The sequence below is a fragment of the Pristis pectinata genome, chromosome 16 (genome assembly GCF_009764475.1).
Source record: "Pristis pectinata isolate sPriPec2 chromosome 16, sPriPec2.1.pri, whole genome shotgun sequence".
NCBI lineage: Eukaryota > Metazoa > Chordata > Chondrichthyes > Rhinopristiformes > Pristidae > Pristis > Pristis pectinata.
In genome coordinates, this window is record NC_067420.1 from 23754968 (window position 1) to 23774323 (window position 19356).

The window sequence follows — 19356 nt, forward strand, 5'->3', positions numbered from 1 at the left end:
GAAACAAGGCCTTGGCAGGCTTGAGTGATCAAGCGGCCTACTCAGGCTACCCTTCCCTTATGCTCCTTACCTTCATATGTTTTGCTTTACTTAATTATGACATAAAAATCTATATGCATGACAAAATATGGCAGTTGAAGTGCAATTAAACTTTTATTTTTCAATAGTGGATATTCCATGGCACAATGTATGGTAAACTGGCAAATGTGGTAGAAGTTTGAAAAAAACATAATGGCAGGGAAGTATAACAACTGAATAACAAGAGGCTGTTTTTGATTGGTTTCTGAGAAATCTGAGCCAATTGGAAAAGTATGACTGACTTTTTGTGTCAGCACATGCTTAAAATTTGCCACGGACCATACCTTACAGCAGCAATCTTGCGGTGTTACAATAAGTTGAATAGTGTAGTTTTTAAGAGTTGGTAATATACTGTAAATTTATTATGGCACTGCAAACACAGAGCAATTATTAAATGAGTAGCAGGTGAATTCATTAAAAACTCACATTAAAATTGACTTTCCTTTCTGGAAATAGCCCTTGTTTGTAGTTTATAAAATTATGACAAATAAGGGTAATACTTCAAGTTCAAACATTATCAATAATAAATGTGTACTGTAGTTATCTATAGCATACTGTTCTCCTGTGATGTTGCTCACAGATAATGAGAGGATGTGGTACTTCACCATCCATGCGAACAGTATCTATAAAATCACAAAAGTTGACTTAACAAATAAGAGATTTTTTTAAATATTTGAACTGTTATGTGTTTTAACACACTTAGAGTTCGTTTTGTGTTATTTGATCCCTTTAAAATATATGATTTCTCCTGTGACGATCTCCGTTCTGCCGACATTGATGTGAAAGAATATTTTGGTAAAATACTGAAAATATATTTAATATTTAATGAAAATGTGGCTAATACATTGCTACAAAACTTAAAGAATACCATATAACTCGAAAGATACTAACTTTGTTTCTCTCTCCATAGATACTGCCTCAACAGCTGAATAACTCAATACATCTGGCTCCTTCTTATCCCCATACAAAATATTCTGGCACCACTTCTACTATTTATTTTTATGTTATTGAAAGTTTGAATGCTTCTAAATGATTAATTGTTAAATGACTCAGTGCTGGTAGAGTCAGCATGAAAATCATTCATTGGAAGGCAAGGTTGCAGGGAGAAAATGACATGCAGGTACATACAAGCTGGGATAGAAGGATACAGAGTTCAAGGGCTGTATTACTTCAACAAAACCCCAGAATAACTAAGCTCTATGGAATTAGCTGAACACCAGCAACATGGATAGGAAATTGGCAGAAAGCAGAGAATAGTGATAAAAGGTTGTGAATGGCGGTGTTCTTCAGAGGCTGGTGCTGGGATCATTGCTCTTTTTGACACATATTAAAAATTTGGATATGAATGTGTAGGGTAAATTTTCTAAATGTACAGATGATACAAAACTAGGAAGTGCATGAAAACACTTGAAAGAAAATAGTTATAGACTGCTGGAAGACATAGATAATTTGGTTTAATGGACAGACAAATAATTTGTTCTCCTTGGTGCAACGAAACAAAGAAATAATGTACAAGATCTACACTAGTTCAGGTACTGTAAATAGAGGGAGACTATTCCCATGACAAGGTGGTCCAAAAACCATGGAACACAGATCAGAAGAAAAAATGGAAAAAAAAAGATACCAGGGGAATGTGGGGAAAGGCTCTCTATTTATAGTTAGCTAGAATTCGCTGCTTATGTTGATGGTGGAAACAAAATCAGCCAGTGCCTACAAAAGGCAGTTAGATAGTCATTTGAGACAGAATAATTTGTAGGACTATAGGGAAAAACTGGGAGAATGGTATTGATGGGATTGGTCTGCTAAGAGCTGACGTAGACTGGATGGGCCTAATGGTCTCTATCTGTGCTATAACAATTCTTTGAAGCAAGTCCCACTTAAATAAATAGAAGTGTGTACATTACACAGTGGCCAGAAATAGTCTGGCAGGTGTGCCCTGGCATTAGACTCACAGTCAGATAATCCATGGCCCAAAATTATAAACAACGACAGTTATAAATAGTTTGGTTAGAAAGGGGTGAAAATAGTGCACAGAGGTGTAAAGTTCCTGGGTGGTCAGAAGTCAGGTTGATAAAAACAAAATATATTTTTTAAGACACAAACTGTTAGAAAATCACAGTTAAAATGGGGCTTATAAATTCTGAATAGAATTGTTCTTATTAAGTTTCCTTCAAATACATCCAAGATAAATACCTTGTCCTTGCACTTGAGTGATTAGATGAAGCGCTATTATTGTAAAGGCGAGAACCCAGCCTTTTTGTGTAGTCATGGCAAAATCAGGAAAGAGCAGAAATCCTATAAATAAAAGAATATACACTGAATTAATTTTCAGTGATTCTGAATTTATTCAGGTGAACATTGTCTAAATTATTGGAATGCAAAAGAAATTCATATACACTGATTTTTCATGTACTTCATTCAGGTTACACCAGATTCTCCTAAAGTGAACGAGACCATGGTTGGACCATATACCATGTGCGTCCAACTCTGGCCAGACTAATAATAACATTAGCCTTCAAAATCACCATTTCTGACAAGAAAGTCTATGACTGAAATGTTAACTCTGTCTCCCTTTCCACAGATGCTGTTTAACCAGCATTTTCTGTTTTAATAACACTGTCCATATAAAAAATAGCAAGTAATAACAGTAAAAATATTCCAGTGCATAGAACCTTTCACCAATCCTAAAGTGCATTTCATCAATAAAATACTTTTTATTTGAGGGTTAGTTGTTGCCATAGACTAGCAGGCCCCTTTGACTCTCACCAACTTTTACTGATGCACCATAGAAAGCATCCTATCTGGATATATCACGGCTTGGTACGGCAACTACTCTGCCCAGGACCGCAACAAACCGCAAAGATTTGTGGACACAGCACAGCACATCATGGACACCAGCCTCCCCTCCTTGGAGTCTGTCTTTACCTCTCGTTGTCTTGGCGAAACAGTCAGCATAATCAAAGACCCCATCCACCCAGGACATTCTCTCTTCTCTCCTCTTCCATTGGGTAGAAGATACAGGAGCCTGAGGGCACGTACCACCAGACTTAAGGACAGCTTCTACACCACTGTAATAAGACTATTATACAATGAGATGGACTATGACTTCACGATCTACCTTGTTGTGACCTTGCACCTTATTGCACTGCACTTTCTCTGTAGCTGTGACACTGTACTCTGTACCGTTATTGTTTTTACCTGTACTACATCAATGCACTCTGTACTAACTCAATGTAACTGCACTGTGTAATGAATTGACTTGTACAATCGGTATGCAAGACAAGTTTTTCACTGTACCTCGGTACAAGTGACAATAATAAACCAATACCAATACCAATGTATGTACTCCATAATGCTGGAAATAATGATGTGACAATGATCAGTTCTGTTTTAGTTTGTTTATTTGAGGGACACTGGAGATGCACTCTTTCTCTTCTTCCAAAAAAATAGCACAGGATCCAATATATATCAACCTAGGATAACACATAAGCCTCAGTTGAAAATATCATTCAAATAGTGCAGCACCCCTTTAGTACTTCAAAGTCCCAGTCTACATTTTTGTGCTTGAGTGGAACTGGAAGCCACAATTTATAACACAAGTTGTTCTACCAACTCAGCAACAAAAATCAATGTGGTTCTTGTTTTGCTACTCCAAACTACTAGATCCTCCCTCTTCATTATGCTAGACAGCAAATTCCTATCAATAAGCCTGATAAAGATCCTTTTGGTACCTTTAAACATCTTCTTCAATCCTTTGGGCCCTCAAGATTCCTCTTCCCAGGAATTACCACTGTTACTTTCCACAACACTCAGTTCTGATGGATGTCTAGGTAGAGCGCCATTTTGTGGATAATGACACATGATTGATGAAACAACATCAACACAGAGTGACAGAGATAATTTACAAATATAATTGAATTTTAAATTAGTAATTTGATTTTCAAACAAATCTACATGATTTTAGTTATTTTATTGTCTCCCTTGATTTCTCAAAAAGACTGCAAGATCAATGCAATTAAACAGTGATAAAAATGAACTCTGAAACTGAGCCAACAAAGCTCAAGCTATCCAGGAAAATCTTTTTATTGCACTGACCTGCTTCATTGCAACACTGAAGCAAAGTTGTAAGGAAATCATTGGTTGATACTAAGAGACCAGAGAATCCTATGATATGCTGAATGAATCAAAGATAATTGAAACTCTTTGTCAATGTGTGCCTTATTTTCTCAGACCCATACTTTGCAAAATTCTTCCTGGCCCTCTCTTACAGTCCATCCTTTTCTCTATGTTTAAAAGTCCCTTTAAACCCACTTGTTCAGGTATTCCTTCAACCACCAACACTCAAATCCCTTTTGCTCAGATCCAACCACAGACTGAAAACTGTCTTGGGATGTCTTACTACGTTAAAGTTGTTGGTGAAAAATGACAGCATGTGCCTCCTGTAAATTAAGATTACTGAAATATTAAAAGATTGCAAACAACCAAATAAGAGATATCAAAAGAATTTAGCTGTGCAATATTTTGGACTTTACAGATCAATGGCCATATTAAGAATATGCTTTCTATAGCAATAATGTAGCAATGACCAAGTAACATGTTAGCACTCACACCATCAGTAATTTATTTCCCATTGTCCAGGAAGCCCCAAAACTTGCACATTTTGATTTTCTACCATTAAATTACAAGCAGCTATAGCTCTGGATCTAAAACATGCTGGCATTTTATATTTCCTCTCATTTCTCAGTTTATATCTATAATAGAATAAATTAATAAGCATCAAAGATGTTTTACTCCCCTTTCCCCGTCAGTAATAAATTTCTTCAAGATGTTAGGCTGAAGAGAACTTTCCCCTGTACCCTCTGGACTGATTGCTCTTTCACAATAGTCAATGAACATCTTATTCTCTCTGATATTGTCATGAGCTTTGATGTTCTGGACACACTCAATCAAGCTTTCAAGAACTTGGCTCATATTAATTCTCATTTAAGTTTTTGTATAATTATTGATTCATGAATACCTACTTATGCTCTTCATTTAATTTGGAGAAAATGGATTATATTTCTGTTTTGATTAATTGAAAACAACTGGCTTTGTCAAAAGGCTTTTTAAATCAGTTTTCCAGTGATTGAGTTAAAATGAGGGAACATGGACATAAGATCAAACGTAATTGATTTGCGATAAAGAACAAGAGAATCAGATTTTGTTATGCAGGACCCACAGCAACAGATTGAAACACTTTCCAAGTCCTGGAAATTTCTTCACAAAACTCCAAAAAGAAATGGTGTTGTGCAGCTGAAAATCAGCTTAACCCAGAATAAAGCAATATTGCACCCATTTCTGGGGTTTTCATGCCTGGTGGGAAATTCAACTCCTGACTTTCAGCAGGACTTCTGTTTACTCCAGCACTTCTCTTCTGACTTAAATTCCCCACGAAGTGTAACATCCCAAAATTCCCTTTAGTCTGAATTTCAACCTCACCGGTTTGAAATACGACAATTCTTATTTCTTCGCATAACCGCCAGGCCTTACTAACATCGCTTTCCCCTGAAACAATGCTATTTAAAGAACCAACACTCACACTGTATTCTATGTCCTCACTGATATCTGTGAAATCTGTCATCCTCAGATTCAACCTCACACATGTACCATAACTGATTTGCTGTGGAAGTCAAACTCATGGTGATTCTCAGCTTCCAAGCCCCCAAGTTCATTCCAGGCTGCTGTTGCTGATCTTTGCCACCCCTCACAGTGTGTTTCTCACTGCTGTATGGAGATCATCCAATTCCACACTCAAGGAGAGAAGATTTCATCCATGTTTTTCTTCATACCACAGGAAAGTGAAGAGTGGGATTTATCTACATTGCAAATTCCCCAAAGTTGAGGCATTCATTTATCTCTGCCAGGAGTGCCTGGCCATAAGCTCTGGATACTCTTCCTTGCACAAACAGCATACCTTCTATAGGTAAGGTTCTTCACCAGGCCCCTTTAACACCCTGTAGCTGGAAGAATGTTGCTTATATTGTGGTCTGTCCCTTAAAGAGCTGGCTATGGAGGTTGCATCTGCAGCTGTAAGAACTTACAACAAATCGACAGAGAACATGAAATGAAGTTGACAAAGCCTGATATTTTATAAGGAAAGCCAACGATGCTCTAGACCTTGATGGGAACTTTCAAAATCAGCATTAGGATGACACAAATGCCATTAAAAAGTAGGAAAGCAACTTCAAGGTCTAAATTAAAAACTTATTTGAAAAGATGGATGACAATCAGTGGCTGGAGAAGGAGGGTATGGGATTAGATCTATGAATTGTAGAAGAGAAGCAGAGACATAGACAAGCAATAACGTGTTGAGTAGAATAGCCAATGTTCTCTGGAGGTTGAAGAAAGAGATGTGATCTCTTTGAAACACAAGATTCTGAAGGGATGACAGGTGAATGCTGAGAGGTTCTTCACCCTGGCTACAAGATCAACAAATAGGCAGCATGGCTTCCACATAAACATAGAACAGTACAGCACAGGAACAGGCCCTTTGGCCCACACTGTCTGTCCAAACACAATGCCGAATTAAACTAAATCTCTTCTTCCTGTACATGATCCATATCCCTCCTTTCCTTGCATATTCATGTGTCTATCTAACAGCCTCGTAAATGCACTCATATTTGCTTCCACCATTACCCCCGGCAGCCAATTCCAGGCACCTACCTCTCTATGTAAAAATACTTGTCCTGCACATTTCCTTCAAGCTTTCTCTCTCTCTCTCACCTTAAATGCATGTCCTCTAGTATTTAACATTTCTACCCTGGGAAAAAGATTCCGATAATGGGTCAAATATTTTAAGGCTGAGGTCAGGAAGACCGTCTTCATCAAGGTTGCTCCAAATCACTGGATTTCATAACTGCAGAGAGCTGTAAATGCTCAGTTATTGAATATATATTAAAGACTGATTTTTGTTATCCAGGAGTTTAAGGAATATTGGGTTTGGGAGGGAAGAGTTAAGGAAGGAAATCAGCCACAATTGTGTCAGAAGGGGAGCAGGGCTTCAGGCTGAGTGGTTGATTGCTGCTTCTGTTTCTTATGCTCTCATAATCATAGAGTCACGCAACACAGAAACAGGCCCTTCGGCCCACCATGACTATGCTGACCATCAAGTATCTATCTATACTAATCCCATCCAAATGTTTACAAGATCAAGTTTATCATGTCTATTTAAGGAAGAGTGGTCCTTTGCATCCATGTGGTATCACAATGTAACAGCACTTTCTATTCACACCACAAGATAAACAATTGCATTGGAATTACTTATATGACAGATCTATTTTTCCAATAAAACTCTTTGTAAAAATTAGTTCCAATACAAGTGTTATAGTCTTGCAAAACCATTAATAATGTAGAGTTTTTTAAATTTAGACAGATAATTGATTTTGAAAAATTTTGCATTCTTGTAGGGAGATCTGATTGTAAACCACAATCTAGGGAGTTAACATTTAAAATGTTTTACTGGCATGTGCCACAAGCTAATGTTTACATGAGATTATATCATCACATCCCTAAAGGGATGAATAGAAGGTATTGATTGGATGTGGTTGCAAAGATATTACTAATGAAATGAGTTGGGATGAAAATGAAGCAAAATAAAAACATTCTACGAGAGTCCACTTTCTCCAAAATGATTGTTTTGATATGAATTAGCCCTCTCATTTTATTGATTGTTGTCCTGTGGTGTCGATAACAGTGTGTTTTATCTTCCTTTGAAAATAAATGTTCTCAAATGCAGAAATTGAAATAGGAGAACTGTGGCCACTGTCCTGTATCTATAAGATCAAAATTTATACCTAATTGTACAGTATACCACTGCCTTATCACTTAAATTATTCCGTGGTACAGTACTGAATGACAGATAAAGAAAGCTGATTTGTACTCTATGATGATTATCCGCATTCCTGGGCTGGAGAAGGGATGGATAATCAACCAAGTCACCCATCAGACAGTACAAGCATTACACCTGGAGAAGACCTAACTGCAATCTTCCCTAACCCTCCCACAGTTATCTGTCAGCTGTCACTAACAGAACCCTAACCCTAACTATACCCGACTTCAAACAAGAATGGCTTCTATGGGCAAGGGACTTAAAAGGTTGCTAAAAGTCTTTGAACAATGCATCATAAATCACACATTCAGGATAGGAGAAAAGAAGAAGCAGTAAAGATCTATGGCGTATTGCAGCTCAGTGATCAACTATTTTCTGCACCAATACAGAGCCTCATTAGGTAAAAGCGATAGGGTCAGTGATAGGGCACTGTCACTGAATGGAAACATATTTCATATTTCCATGGTTGAAGATTGTTTTACAATGTAGTGATTTTGGAAGAAAAGTGATTTACCAGTGAGGTTTTCTAATCTCGACGGATGAACATGCGTACATAACACAGTTCATGACATTACCTATTTGTGGTGTAATCACTAAAAGTTCTTGTCATTTTATTAAAGGAACATTTCCATAAAGCTCTCATCATGATGACTGCTTTACGGCAGGCAAGGGGAAGCTCAACAGACCTGCTTCACACATTCACAATCTCCCCAGGCACCTGTGCAGACATTACATCTCAGCTTTTGCAATGTTAATGGGTATTTGATTTATTATATCCATGGAGGTATATCTGCAAGGTGGGCAGCATAGTTACTTTAAGAAAATGCTCGATTTTAAAGCTTTCAGTGCAGATTCCAAAATACAAAGATAACTTACTCGGAAATAAACTTGCAAACTAGTGGGTTACTGATCCCATTTACAGCATGTTCCTGCATGCGTCTCTTAATTACATGTATAAAATACATGTGCCAAACTCAAACTTACATGGTAAAGAATTTGACACAGTTCTGAATGAAAATAACAGTGGCTTTGTCTTTCTGCTATTGACGTGATAGAATATCTCAGCACAGAAAATAATCGTTTGTTCATGACTTCTGCAGTGGAATTTTCCTCCAGAATAGTGAGTGTAAACACAATAGAGCATAAAATGGGAAGTCCTGATCTCATCATCTTCCTGCCGAGCAAGTTTGATTAAAATTACTCTCATCTACCACCAAATCCTAATTATTGATTTTAAAAGACATTTAACTAAGACTGTATTTATCTCAGACACATAGCTACAGGATTGGTTCACAGTCCAGAGCACTTCTTTCCTATAACGCAACTGTGATTACACCAAGTGGACTTAATTGGCTGCAAAACACTTTGGGACTTCCTGAAATTAAGAGAGGCTCTAAATAACAGAAGTCTTCCTTTCTGCCAACATTCTCTCCTGCCCACACCTTCATCACCAGCCCTTTCTGACCTTGAATTCCACTCTCTAACCCAGAGACAGCTCTGAGTGCACATGCACATAAAATCACATAGCTTCACTCACAGACAGTGACAAGCTGCAATAAAGCTTCACAGTAACATCCATAGAACTCATGAGAACTATTTTAAACTGGGTTTGACTGCACTGATTCGACAGTGCATTGGAGTCCACGTGTCTGAAGGTTACAGGAAGGTGAAGGGAGTATAACTCTACCTATAGCAGGCACCTCAAAGCACTGCAGCCACTGTAAAATGTTTCAAATCCACTGTCAGGATAAGTGAACCACTTAAGCATCCACCCCCAGCAACAAGACTTTAATTACACTCAGCCAGTTCCAATGGGCAACCACATCATTCCTATGCCTGACACCAGACTCGCAAAACAGCTCTCTGTCTGTGTTCTATCAATCCAAGAAATTAATGGGAGGACTGAGGAAGCAACCCAAGGATGTAATCAAAGCCTCCTTGAAAAATATTCCGACTGGTTTGTGGAAATCCCTGACCAAGACCAATCAAAATGGGGAACTGGCATGAAGGATGGCATTCAAAATCTTCAAGTCTTTTGGGGAGCATTCAGAAGCCTAGAGAAAATGACAGAAGGAGTGCACCAGCTCCCTCCACTTGCCTGCCCCATCCAGCACCTTCAGAGCTTGCTGTGGCAGATTTTGAGGATCGTACATTGGCTTCATCAGCCACTTCAGATGCCACAGAACTGGAGTGGATGCAAGGTACCGGTGTAATTTGGGATTATTTTGTGGCCCCACTCCAAAGTGAAGTGTCATCATATCTAGTGCAACTCAAATACCTGTCGCTACAGTGTTATCGATCTCACAGCAATTTTGCCATCAATGATCATGAAATTTGCCCCCTGTGTATGTCACATCAAATCAAAGCAACACTGGACTTTCTTCTAGAGGAGCGCAAGCAGTTACAAAAAATATCTCAATGATAGAAAAGTGACAGTTATGTACAAGGTGGTTTCTTCGTTAAGAACAACAAACAATCTGCTGGAAGAGCTCAGTGGGTCAAGTGGCAACAGTAGGAGGAAAGGAATTGTCAATGGAAGTAAAAGGAAGTGTCAATGTTTCAGGTCAAAGCCTTCCTTCAGGAGGTCCTGATACAGGGTTTTGGCCTGAAATATTGACAGTTCCTTTCCTCTCATGGATGCTGCTTGGCCTGCTGAGTTCCTCCAGCAGATTGTTTGTTGCTCCAGCTTCCAGTATCTGCAGTTTCTTGTGTCTCCTAGGTTCTTATTTAATTTGTAAGAAGTCTAAATTTTCACAAAAATAAATCCTGAACCATACAACCTTCCGTACTTGGTCCAATACACATTTGCTCAGGTCTTTCTACCGCATGTCCCATGCAAACTCTAAGCATCTTAATGGCTTTCCCATGACAAACATTTTGAGATGATTTCATTTTCTCTCTACTTTCTTACCTGACACTGGCCCACCTCTTGTAATATCAGTAAAAATCTTATTCAATAGGCCATTAATTCAAGCAAATACATTTCTCTGTTTAGTAGTTTGTTTCTTATTCAAATAAAAGAAATCGTTTTTTGTGATCTAAAATTTAACAATTATAATTACCATACCAGTGCTGAGAACCACACACACAGCTCTGATGCAGAGAGAATTAGACTTATTAGAGTACTCTTAACTGTGGTTGAGAAAGTAAAATGTTTAATATTAATGAGAATGAATGTAAAGTTGCAGATATGAAACTGCCAAAGATTCATTTTAATGTGTTCAACATCAAAACCAACATGAATTGAAAGACAGTTTCAACAACCAAATATTGGAATACTAGGAAGAAAATACTTCTGTGCTTTACCCCTTCTTTTTTTCCATTTGTCTGAAAGACACAAAGAAATCCAAGATTTAATCATGGGAAACACTTTCGTTTTTAGATCTCACGTCTTCAAAACTGTCATTTTAAAAAAGTCTTTGAATCTTTTGACATTGACAAAGTATGGACCGGTTTCTATTCAGATGCTGCACACGGTCCCCGTAATGCATTCCTAGATTTGTTACGAACCGTAATTCGATTCCTAGATTTGTTACGAGGAAAGAATTTGCTGAACAAAGGGGGCTTTCTACCTGTGGGAGCACTGATAATCCCCCGCACATCACACTTCCGATATTCCAGAAACAAATACCTGGTTTCCCCCTCACAACGAGAGTTCTGTCGCTGCCAAATCACACGTCCTTCCCCGCTCCTGTAGTCGATGGTGTATTCCACACACTGAGGAAGGGATTAGACCCAGAATGATCAATCAGATTATAATCTAAAACTGCGATTTTAAAGGGTGTGTCATGAAATAATATTAAGTATGGATCTGCCCCTCGGTGACGTACCTACTCCACATTAACCCTTACACCGCTCATTAGGCAAATTGTCCCGACAAAGTTTGTTTCCCACTACATTTACAAAACCGAAATAAAATTGAGAAAACCACGAGGGCCTAACAAAGTATTGAAGTTAATAACTTTGAGGCACATATCAGAAACTTTATCCAAATAAGAATGTCAAAACTTTCCAATAACACAATTTAAATAATCACATCATGTGTCTAGGTGTTTCCGATGTTTATTTACACTCTTCAAAACGACAAGTTTCGACAGATTTGTCAGTCCCCAGGTAAAGTAGGCAAGCCGGATGGAGTGTTTATAACTATTCATACATGCGATTATCCTTCTCATGGGTCGACTGTAATCCGTGGAGCTAACGCATCAACTAAATTTCATTTTAAGAGGTCCGTCTGATACTATTGTCTTTAAATACTTCGGTTCGTATTTTGTAAACAATTACATTATATAAAAACATTTGGAAAACTTGCTGATTGGCCAGTTATATAGCAGATAAACTTTAACATGGAAAAACCTGCTCATTCATATTAGTAGGAAAAGTAGAAACATCATCAACATTATTGAAATTAAGAAAATAAATGGAGTAGAAGAGCAACAGGATGCAGGGATATCGTCATTAGAAGTAGCATTGCAGGTTAATTATGGAAACGTCGACAATTCCTGCCCCCCACCCCCCACAGATGCTGCTCGATCCGTGGAGGCCCACCAGCAGATTGTTTGTTGCTCCAGATTCCAGCATCTACAGTTTTTTGCGAGGTTACAGGATGATAATAGTGAAGTTATGTTAACCCTACGTAGTGGGAGTCTTGATAGGTTTCACTTTTTTTATGCAAAGTTCCTTTCTCACTTCTTGAGAAATCACAGACTACCAGAACCAGGCAGCACCGAACAAGAAGGAGACTAAGAAGTGGAGATCCTGCACGAAAGATCTACAAAGTCAGTACTAGAATGGAGAGATAACAACTCTCAGAAAAGATGGAAATGGTTGGGAATATGCCTTTTGAAAACGAAAGGCTTAGAGTTGACTTGATAGATGACTTCAACATTTTGAATGATAGGAAATAAAAATAGGGACCATACATTAAACATGATTATTGATAAGTGTGAGTGCAGAAATAAAGACAAAGTTCTTTACTCAGAGAGGTTTGAATGCATTATCACAAGGAGTGATTGATGCAGCATCTTAAATGCCTTTAAAAGGAAACTGGAAAACTAAGTTAGAAAAAGGAATACCGGGCTATGTGAAGGATTTGATGGGATAAAATTGGTAAATTGGTTTATTATTATCATATGTACCGAGGTACAGTGAAAGACTTTGTTTTCCATGCCATACATACAGATCATTTCATTACAATTTTGCATTGTGGTAATACAAGAGAAAACAATAACAGAATGCAGAATAAAGTGTTGCTGTTACAGAGAAAGTGCAGTGCAGGCAGACAATAAGGTGCAAGGCCACTACGAGGTAGATTGTAAGGACAAGAGTCCACCTTATTGTACCGGGGACTATTTAATAGTCTTATAACAGCAGGTTAGAAGCCGTCCCTGAGCCTGGTGGTACGTGCTTTCAGGCTTTTGTATCTTCTGCCCAATGGGAGGGGGGAGGAGAGAAAGATAGCTGTACTGGAATGAGACTTGCATGAAGTGATAATGTCAATATAGACCAGTCAAGCTAAACAGTCTGTCTCTGTGATGTATATTTGTGTAATTTAATGCAATTATACAACATACTTAAATTTAAAATATTATGTAATGAATCCAACAATACTCTGGTCAGCAGATCTCCAACAGAGTTGCTCTAGTTAAATGGGAACATATGCTGTTTAATCACAAAAGGAAAACATTATACTGCCATAGGAAAATTGGTGTGAGCAATGCAAAAGAAAACTTCCCATGTTGATTCTCAAACCACCTGTTAGAAGCCTATTCTGACAATTATGTCCAGCTGCCAGCTGAGCATTGCCAGCTCAGGCTCTAGTCAGACTGCTGAGCCATTCTAGGTGATTGATATTGAAGTAGTTCCGATATCAGTGTCTGCTACCTGCAGTACTTCTTTCCAATTGTATTCAATGTGGTGGGGGACTGTTAAGTACATCAGCTGAGGACAGTGGTCAGGCAATAATCAGCAGGTGGTTTCTTTGACCGTGTTTAACCTATTACTACTTGACTTCATTAATTCAATGTTGAGGATGTCCAGTGCCACTCCCTTCCAATGATATCTACTCTGCATTACCCTTTCCCCGCATTTGGGATGCTGCTGGAGGCAATGATCAGATCAGCTTATTGCTCGATGAATCTGGGAAAACTCTCATAACATCAAGTTTACAGGTGTTCATGTAGATGGTTTTTACAAGGTTCACTGAGCTTCCCGTTGCCCCTCTTGTGTTTCTGTATAATATTTTGATTGATGCGGTTCAGTTTGTTCAGCCTTTTGCCTTTTTTTTATTGCAGTTAGCTACAGTGACAAGATTTGCCAGACTATTGCAAGGGGGTGTTGACAATTAAGTTTGTTGTGGATTAACTTTGTGAGTAAACCACCCACCGGGTGCTGCCTGGTTCTGGTAGTCTGTGATTTCTCATTGCTCATTGGTTGCGAGTTCACTTGCCATCATGACACCAGTTAAACCCAAAGGCCTTCTGTCCCCAGTGCTGCCTTTAAACCCCCAAGTCCTCCATCTCCCACATTCCCTTTCACACCCATGGAGCTGCCTTTAAACCCAGGGTTTCTGTCTCCCACACTGACTTCAGACCCATGAGGCCACTGTCACTCATGCAGATTTTAAAGCCACAGGACTCCCTTCTCCTATGCTATCCCTAAAATCATAAGGCTTCTGGCCTAGGAAGATGATGATGTTTTATTTTTCCCAAAGTATATTAATGAACGACGTTTTTTTTTTAGAAGCAATCCAAAAGTTTGTTAGCTTTTTTGTGGCAAATTGTGTGAATTAAATTTGTCAGATGTCATGATGGGATCATGATTCTGGTTATTCAGCCCAGATGGGGTACTTCTCATAATCACAATGCTGCAGATTATTGAAGTTTTTTAAATATAATTCTCTTCTAAATATTCTACTAGAAGAATAATGCACACAGTAAACACACAAATTAAAACAGAATTTACCCAAATTAAGTCCATTGATCTTGAAAAAAAAACTTCATTTTAACTGCTCATCAAAAACCTCACCTGCAAATTTACCAAATACATTTGAAGATTACCCTCTAAATTTTATTCACTTGCAAGATCTAACTTTAATCATTCAAAATTATATTTGCTTTTACACAACCAATCAACCATCCTTCAGAGGATCAGTGCAGTAATGAGTAACTCAATTAATCTTGCCAAAGGAATCATGGGTAACAAACTAGTAATTAACCAGCATTTATTTATTGACTCTTTTCGGATAACACAATTAGAGTTAATTAAATGTTAGATATTAAAATCACTCAGGCATAATTAATGTAAGAATCAATATTCTCACGATGACAGTGCCAGATCAACTGTGTCAATGTTACTCACAATTAGTGGCATTATTCATCACAAAATAAAATTCTCATCATGTAAGCTTTTTGTTAGGTTTCTTATACACCTTACATTAACAAAACTATTTTGCAAGTTTACTGTGCATTTTAAAGCCTAGTTCCCTTACCTGAATGTCTAAGCTGGCAATTTAGATTTGGTGGTCTCACTTCATAAGAGGTATCTGGGCACCTTGGAGTGCCTGACAATGAAAGTCCATCGATTGTTGTAGCATTTCTTTACTCTTGTCTGCTCTCATTCAGTAGAATTAAAATTAATATCATTTTCGTAAATATTACTCATACCTGTGACACATTTAAGAATCTACAGCTAAAGTTCTTAAAGTTAAAATTCTCACACTTGACATTTCCCCACTTACATTGAGGCTCCGCTTTCGTGAACCATATTCATACTGAAATAAAGATCAAGCAACTTTTGCCCTTCAGCTCAAAGGGAGGTTTCCATCCTCCTTGAGCTTTCATTATGACACCTGCATAATGGTCTGATAGATGCACAGCCCCAGCCAAACTTCCCACCTGCCATCATCTCCAGAGCAGGTCACACAAGGCCATCCGGGCACTTCCATCCAGAAGCAAGAGTCCCTTGGGGCTCACCACCCTATCTCACTGTGTGAGTAGAAAAACCATCTTGAGTCAATCATCAAGATTTATGCATTTCATTCTCAGAATAATTCTTAATTGCATGCCTCTCTTGAAATTTTGACTAATTAAAGCCAGGATTTCCTTTTAATTATTTTTAAAAAGTTCAGCTGATTAGCTGTAAACCCTCCAGTTTATCATTGTTGAATAATTACGAACCAAATTATTTAATTCCTTAAAACAGGTATTTGGGTTGTGGAAGATTACTACAGCTCAACTTTTATTTTTTTTACAGAAAATCCGAGAGGGCCTGGGAGAAATAGATTCTGCTTCCAGTTCTAGCTGAGCTTGACTGGACCTGGCTGCCTCAGCCTGTGTTTGAGATGCTGATTAATATTCCTCATTAATATTATATTATTAGCTTTTGACTTTCTATTTGTTCATATAGGAAAGAGAAAACTGCTGTGCAGTTTTACCAATTAATAGCTTACAATTATTTCAAATCAATCATTTTGCAGGTATGATTTATATATACATTTAAAATAATTCAAAAGACCAAGCAAGTAATGACTTTTACTGCATGCACAAATCATTTGCTATTTAAATATTTATTAGTCATTTGAAATTGAAGTTTTGATAGTCCATTGTGTCATAAATGGATGGCTGCTCTGTATGAATTTTGGTTCTGTTTTTACATTGATTTGCTTATTTTTTTATTATTGGCTGGTCTCTATCTGGAACTCCCATTCACCCAATGAAGTACAATTAAAATGCATGCAATTTTAAACAATGATTAATACACAGGGATAAAATTGCACTGAAAGCTTATTTAGCTGTTCATTCTTATTTCAGGTTAGGCAAGTTACTTGTTCACAGCACCATCCCTTGGCCTTATAAAGTTATAACAGTTATTACAAAGAATAGTTTGATCATATTGCAGAACTGCAGCAGCTAAATCTTCATTTATATTTGACAGGTCAGTGCATTACAGAAGATTCAGACAATTTATAATACTGTCTTGCTGGAGAACATAAATTACAACTTGATTATAGACCATGAATATGGATAGTCTTTTAAACAACATCTTTGATTGTGCTCACCTGCAAGTTTGCAAAGAACCACATTTTATTTTTCAATTAATTTACAATGTAAAATGATACGCAAATAGAAGCATTTCATCATTTTATTTTTTATTACTACAAGTAAAAATGACACATTAAAGAGTAAAATTGAGGCAATATTATGTGCACCCAATCGTTGGGAAATCTGCAACACACACAATTTCAATGGCAAAATTTGAACATTGCCCAAGGTCTTTGCCCACACTGTTGAGGGCATCACTGAGACAAAATACGATAGGCTGATATCAGTCAGTTCAGCTTTCGGCAAGATTTTTGCCTGGTCCCAGCCTTGCCAAGGAGCCCTCGGTCACAGAGAGGTTGGCCCAAAATTTGAGAAATTTACTTTGTTACATGTTTCCTTCTGTGACAAGAGGAGCAGTGGCTCTCCTCCAATTCCCACAAGGATAACTAGCCACTCATTTGCTCTGGGGTTCTCTTTATCCATCAGGACCCCTGGAACTTCCCCAGATGTCTTGCCTTTGAAAGGGATAAACTTCCTGGGTTATTTCATCAGGAGTCAGAATCAATATGTTTAAATGAAGCCTGGCAATTAAAATGAATGGACTCTTGCATCTCATCCCATGCTTACACATTGGTCCAATTGGGCTTCTGTGACTGATCCATTAATTTACCAAGGTGCATCTAAGACTTTGATGGATTTGACATCTGCAACTCTGTGGATATGCATTAGTAAAAACTCTTTGAGGGACAAAATCCCAGCTAAATCCAAGAAAAAAAATCATTGTTTAGGGAGGATGTGTGCAGATCCTCCTCTCACAAGCCAAGATCAATTGATTTGGCCAGAGATATTTTCAAGGCCTTTGTATTTAAATCAGCGGTCAATCTCTCTTTACACCTTTAAGATTGCTCCTTGAAGTACTTACTCAGGGTAGTCATAATGTGAGAAATGTTTTGACAACATAATAAAGTTTTTTTTCTCCAGTGATGTCAATGATGGAGATGGAAGTAAGGGTTCTGAATATCGTGTCTGTGAAGTCAAGACTTCACTGAAAATGTACAATTGTGTCTGACTAGTTATTTTATATCATTAGACTGGAAAATAAAGGGACAATAGTACCTATAGCAAGTCTTTTAACAAAGGAGAGGAACTGCATTTTCTTGTTGAGGATGGTAGAGCTGGGAATTAGGCACATCAATGTTATGGAAGGAAGAGAAAAAGCTTTCTTTCTGATTTTGAAAGAAACTGGTTAAAACTAAATTCTGCCAGTTCCTTGTTCAAATAAGCATGGATTATTTTCTATAATGACTTGAAGACTTGGAACAGAGCCATTTTGTTTTTTCATTTTAGTAGGGCATATTGACCTTAGAGCTTCCTATCTGGCTTAGCTCCAACTTCCTAGCAATGGGGTGAGAGGGAGGGGAAGTCATTTACTTCTTGCTGAGTGTCACATTCCAGCAAAGGTTACAGTGGATGCCAGTGAAATAGCTGAGTTTATACAAAGACGTTTAATTGGATCTGCAAAATTTACAAATCAAGTCCCTTAGAATTTGATTGATTTGAAGAAAATTAGCAATATCCATTAACAGTAGCTATAATCCATGCTTCACAATCACGAGGGTTAAACAAAAAATATAAACATACATCAAAAACAGAATTAATATAGATGAAATGTTTTCCAGCAATAGAATATCAACATAGAAACTACGGTCAAAGTTAACAATGGAAAAATATTAACATACGTGAATGAGATTTAAATTAAATGATAAATAAGTTTTGTCTGCTAAGATCTTCAACACTTATTTCTAGGCTATGGTAATTGAAACTATTTTGATTTCTGAGAATATATAAAAGAAATCAACAAGCAGCTTTTTGAACAACCATACATCATTCAATCATTTCCATAACTTCCATCACCAATGTGCGAGGTCCTGTCATGATTATGTTGCTGACTGTTTTGTAGTCCAATTGCATTACAGGCATGCTGTTCACAGAAACAACAAACTGCCTGACCTGGTATAGAACAAAAAATATATTTTTAAAGTATGCACAAATTAATGCAATATGTACATTGCATGACACCTTTCAAGTTGCAGCACTGTTTACCCATCACCCCTCTCCATGTAACTTGTACTTTTGCCTGAAAATGGCAACTGCTAACAGATTTCTCTTTTCTGGTTTCAAATCAACAATATTTTCCTCTGTAAGCAGGTGGACGCAGGAGATGCAAGGGCTGCATGTTCCATATACAGCACTTAGGTTTTAAATAAACTGGCCAAGTAACTATGCAGTGTTTTAATCGGATTCAAAAATGACTATCACAAGATTTTAATAATGAAATGTAAGTTAGAGTAGCAAATTCAATTTCAAATG

At 37.6% G+C, this 19356-nt stretch overlaps 2 protein-coding genes across 2 annotated transcripts in view; both read right to left on the reverse strand.

Annotated features, from left to right (window-relative positions):
* Nucleotides 1-11626, reverse strand: part of LOC127579037 (collagen alpha-1(XIV) chain-like) — a 105925-nt gene extending 94299 nt beyond the window's left edge. Inside the window, exons 1-3 of the mRNA XM_052031671.1 lie at nucleotides 11577-11626; nucleotides 11252-11272; nucleotides 2272-2373 (exon numbers count right to left, since the gene is read on the reverse strand). Coding sequence (XP_051887631.1) covers nucleotides 2272-2347 — 76 coding nt within the window. The 5' untranslated portion in view covers nucleotides 2348-2373; nucleotides 11252-11272; nucleotides 11577-11626. The remainder of the gene's footprint in view (nucleotides 1-2271; nucleotides 2374-11251; nucleotides 11273-11576) is intronic.
* A 5380-nt stretch (nucleotides 11627-17006) lies between these two features.
* LOC127578807 (DEP domain-containing mTOR-interacting protein-like) overlaps nucleotides 17007-19356 on the reverse strand; it is a 54334-nt gene continuing 51984 nt past the window's right edge. Inside the window, exon 9 of the mRNA XM_052031275.1 lies at nucleotides 17007-18996. Within this exon, the coding sequence (XP_051887235.1) occupies nucleotides 18871-18996 (126 nt within the window). The 3' untranslated portion in view covers nucleotides 17007-18870. The remainder of the gene's footprint in view (nucleotides 18997-19356) is intronic.